The sequence below is a fragment of the Physeter macrocephalus genome, chromosome 11 (assembly GCF_002837175.3).
Source record: "Physeter macrocephalus isolate SW-GA chromosome 11, ASM283717v5, whole genome shotgun sequence".
Lineage (NCBI taxonomy): Eukaryota > Metazoa > Chordata > Mammalia > Artiodactyla > Physeteridae > Physeter > Physeter macrocephalus.
This window is the reverse complement of record NC_041224.1, coordinates 150133923-150139099: the sequence shown is the minus strand read 5'-3', so window position 1 is coordinate 150139099 and position 5177 is coordinate 150133923. Positions and strand designations below refer to the sequence as shown.

Sequence of the window (5177 nt, the reverse complement as noted above, 5' to 3'; positions counted from 1 at the left end):
CGGGGCACGAACCCGTGTCCCCTGCATCGGCAGGCGGACTCTCAACCACTGCGCCACCAGGGAAGCCCTAATCGTCTCATTTTCAAGTGTCAGTTAACAGCCATCAACATACAGCTTTCCATAAAGAAGGCATTATTAACTATTTCTTAAGTTGGAAAATAGCATGCAAGTTGATGGATTCTAAAGTGATCTTGGTGGGGGGAATGATCTAAATAAGGCTGTCCCACCCAGATATTATAGTTCTGAAAAATTATTTTCCTTTTTTATTTCTGTTCCAGTGTTAATATAAATATTGTAGTCTATTCTGCCCTGCCTTGGACTAGACTAGATTAGCACTTATTTAATTAGGACGTATGAACAGAGGATAGTCAAAGAACATTAGTTTACTTTTTAGAGTATTTCTCATTGTAACAAAAGGACATTAGTAAAAAGCCAAATGTTTTGTAAAAGTAGAAAGCTTATGCATTTTTAATAAACCAGATTCTGACCTTATCATTCAGGGGAAGAATATGATAATGGTGTAAAGCATTCCTACTTTGGAGTTTGTTTCTCTTCAAAAATTGGGTCGTAGGTTTCTAGCTTAGTGGTTCACACTTAAACACTCTGGTCAGGAGTGTTTAAGCTTTCACTCCTTGCCTGAAGTCACTTAGCTAATAAGTTACTGAACTTTTTTGAGCCTTGATTTCCTCCTTTATAAAAAAAGGATAATAATTTTATCTACTCACAGGGTTGTAAAACAGGATTAAGTGAGTTTATTCAGATGAGTGCCTAAAGCAATACCTAGCAGTTGGCAACTTCTTAATAGGTATTTACTATCATTTGTATTTATATGTATATAATTTTTTGCTGAGAAGCTAAAAAATGAGACTTTTGGGTAAAATGAAACAATAATTGATAAATTAGATATTTCATTTTTCTAGGGCATCCCTAAGGGTTTTTTGTTGTTTTTTTTTAAGGCAAGTTGCATCCTTCGCCTCTCTTGAATGCCTTGCAATGTTTCCACCAGATGGTGCACATGACTTTGAAACACTGTGATGTGCCTTGTATTTGTGCAGTCTCTGCTTACTTATTGTCTGCTTTTTTTATACTATAGCTTTAGTTTTTTTTAACTCCAAAAAAATGAATTTATTGCTTAACCAGCTAGGTTTCAGTTGTAGGTCAGCTGGAATGTTTCTATTTTTTGAGTCCTCTAAAGATACCTTGAGTGATTTGGCTATTAAGTTGATGCCTTGTACTCCCAAAACCCTGGAATACTATTGGAGCTTCATTGCTAATGCTACTCCTTGTACTCCAGACCCTTCCCAGCCTCTAGCATTGTTTATATTAAAAAGCAAATCCTAAAATATTGGATATATAAAAGTATTTCCTTCTGTTAATACTTTTCAGGGAAGAAATCTTTGTGGCAGTAACATGTTAAAGGTTTTTTTTTTTAAGTTGATTCAAAGTAAATTTAGCAAATTTGAATTAGTGTTCAATTTTTGTTTTTTAATCACTAAAAGAACCATAAAAATAGTAACTATGTAGGAGAAAGAACACATGGTTTCTGGTCATACTTTGTCAAGAAGTAGATGTGTAACATTACACATTTAACTTAAGATCTCTAGGCCTTGGTTTCTTTTTCTGATGTAAGATGGTACTAGGTGATCTAAACTTTATATCGCTTAAAATTCAACAGTTATGTAATCAGCTCTTTTACGTTTTCATTAAGTTCATGTATGAACGTGTGCACATCTGTGCCATCATTGGGCAGTTATGATTTCAGGTTTTAAAAACGTGACAGTAATTGACCATTGTAACTTTGCTTATTACCTTTCTGTTCCTCAGTTACCGAGCTGATACCCAGACATACCAGCCTTATAACAAAGACTGGATTAAAGAGAAGATCTACGTGCTCCTTCGTCGACAGGCCCAACAGGCCGGGAAATAGTTGAGTTTGGAAGCGTTAGGGGGATGGGGGTGGGCTTGGAACACAGGTGTGTACAGTGTGCTGTAGTAGAAGTTTTGTATTATAGTAATCCTGTTTCCATTTTGGTACACTCTAGCCAGGATTGAATGTATTAGATGAGATATGAGGATCTTGTTCAATCTGAAACCCCCTTTGCCCCCTTCTCTTCACTCCTTTTTTTTTTACTTAAACATTTTTATGATGATTTAGATGGAAGTTGGTTTTTGTCGGTTAATGTTGGTTCCAGTCCTTCAGACTGTTAATATCTGCTTTATAACATTCACTGTACTAATTCTTCTTCAAATCAGGGTGGGGCTGGTGATGTGGTTTAGTTATGTCCTCAAGACAAAGTCTTAGTGAGAAACAAATAAATGTCCTTTAGTTATATTTTCCCCCTGAGTGATTTTTTTTGTTTGTTTTTGTCTCTAAACTGAATTGGATTTTCTTGCCAAAGCATTATCGGTTTCTAAACCAGTAGCCTGCTATACAGTGAATTTGAAGAAAACCTATATATGTGCTGAATTTCTTTTGCTGTGGCTTATATGAAGCTGAAGAGCTTTTACCTCATGTTTCCATCCTTGTAAGTGAATCTCAGTTTTATCTCCAAGGTTTGTACCTACTGTTGATGCAAACATTATGAAGCTCTTTCTGGGGACATAGCTTATCTACAACAGCAGCCAGGTTAATTCCTTAGATTTGGTGATGTACTTCTTCTGGAAGGTCCTTGTGCCTTCTCATAGACTTCAGCAGTTGAATGCTGATTACCACCCCTGTAATAGAAGCTATGAGGGTGAGGGAAAGACCACAGAAAAGTACAACATAATCTTGGTTTTAGTGTAAAGGTTGTGGTCACATTGTGACTTGAACATACACTACATTGTACCTCCAGTCATATATGAGAACATTCCTTGATTCTACTATTATCACACTTCACCAATAGCTAATAATATCTTTACACACTATAAGATAGGAAGTTTTTTTGGAGGCTTCATGACTGGCCTTATATTTCCCTTGTCCCCGCCGTCACTTCCACATTAGAGCTTTAACTGTTCTGTTTTATGCAGAATGAAATTATATGTGTAGCTGTAGTTAATATTTCACTGTGAATCAGCTGATTTTTAAAGCTAAAATGTTCTCAGGAAAAAATATAGATCCAAAAGTAAGTCAGATTGGGCTTCCCTTGTGGCACAGTGGTTAAGAATCCACCTGCCAGTGTGGGGGACATGGGTTCGAGCCCTGGTCCGGGAAGATCCCACATGCTGCGTAGCAACTAAGCCCGTGCGCCACAACTCTGAAGCCCTTGCACCTAGAGCCCATGCTCTGCAACAAGAGAAGCCACCACAATGAGAAGCCCGTGCACCTCAGCAAAGAGTAGCCCCCGCTCGCTGCAACTAGAGAAAGCCCACACGCAGCAACGAAGACCCAACACAGCCAAAAATAATAAAAAAAATTTTTAAAAACCCAACAGATTAGACACTGCAGAATAAAAGTGCAATGAACTTGAAGTTAGAGCAATAGAAACTTAAACACTGAAGCATAGAAAGAAATTGGAAAAAAAAAAAAAGCTTCAGTGACCTGTAAGATAATAACAGATTGTCTAAAATGTATAATTGAGAGTCTCAGGAAAAAGGAGGATGTGGAGAGAACAAAATGTTGAAGAAATAATGCCAGAAATTTTCAAATTTGATGACAACTCTAAACTCAGATTCACAAAGCTCAACTAACCCTAAGTATGATAAATAAAACACACATATCATAATTAAATAGCTAAAAACTAGTGATAAAGAATATCTAAACAATAAATGCTGGAGAGGGTGTGGAGAAAAGGGAACCCTCTTGCACTGTTGGTGGGAATGTAAATTGATATAGCCACTATGGAGAACAGTATGGAGGTTCCTTAAAAAGTAAAAATAGAACTACCATATGACCCAGCAATCCGACTACTGGGCATATACCCTGAGAAAACCATAATTCAAAGAGTCATGTACCACAGTGTTCATTGCAGTACTAGTTACAGTAGCCAGGACATGGAAACAACCTAAGTGTCCATCAACAGATGAATGGATAAAGAAGATGTGGCACATATATACAATGGAATATTACTCAGCCATAAAAAGAAATGAAACTGAGTTATTTGTAGTGAGGTGGATGGACCTAGAGTCTGTCATACAGAGTGAAGTAAGAAAGAGAAAAACAAATAACCGTATGCTAACATATATATAGAATCTTAAAAATAAATAAATGTTCCAATGAACCTAGGGGCAGGATAGGAATAAAGATGCAGACATAGAGAATGGACTTGAGGACACCGGGAGGGCGAAGGGTAAGCTGGGACCAAGTGAGAGAGTAGCATTGACACATATACACTACCAAATGTAAAATAGATAGCTAGTGGAAAGCAGCTGCATAGCACAGGGAGATCAGCTTCGTGCTTTGTGACCACCTAGAGGGGTGGGATAGGGAGGGATATGTATACATATAGTTGATTCACTTTGTTATACAACAGAAACTAACAACAGTGTAAAGCAATTATACTCCAATAAAGATGTTTAAAAAAAAGACAAAAACAAAATCTTAGCAGCCAGAGGAAAAACGCAGATTACATACAGAGGAACAAACGTAAGAATGACAGAATTCTCATTTGAAACTATACAAGCGAAAAGAATGGAATGACATTTTTTGATGCTAAGAGAAAAAACTGTCAACCTAAAATTCTATATTCATTGGACACATAATTAAAAAAAAAGGCAAAATAAAAAATTCTTCAAACACTTGTACTACAAGAAATGTTAAAGGAAGTTCCTCAGGCAGAAGGAAAATAAAAACAGAAACTTGGATCTACACAACAACATGAGAAGCACCATAAATGGTAAATATGTGGGCAGATACAATAGACTTTTTTCTCGTTTTTAAATTTTCTAGTAGATAATTTACTGTTTAAAGTAAAGATGTACTGTGTGTTTGTAACATCTAGAATTAAATGATTGTGTAAAGGACAGAAGGGCGAGATGGAAATACATGCTTGAGAGATTTTTTTTTTTTTTTTTTTTTTGGCGGTACGCGGGCCTCTCTCTGCTGTGGTCTCTCCCCGTTGTGGAGCACAGGCTCCGGACGCGCAGGCTCAGCGGCCATGGCTCACGGGCCCAGCTGCTCTGCGGCACGTGGGATCTTCCCAGACCGGGGCACGGACCCGTGTCCCCTGCATCGGCAGGCAGACTCTCAACCACTGCGC

At 37.6% G+C, this 5177-nt stretch overlaps 1 protein-coding gene across 1 annotated transcript in view; it reads left to right on the top strand.

Moving 5' to 3' along the window:
* Positions 1-2337, top strand: part of ERH (ERH mRNA splicing and mitosis factor) — a 17326-nt gene extending 14989 nt beyond the window's left edge. The window contains exon 4 of the mRNA XM_007117752.4: positions 1825-2337. Within this exon, the coding sequence (XP_007117814.1) occupies positions 1825-1927 (103 nt within the window). The 3' untranslated portion in view covers positions 1928-2337. The remainder of the gene's footprint in view (positions 1-1824) is intronic.
* Positions 2338-5177: the final 2840 nt, after the last annotated feature.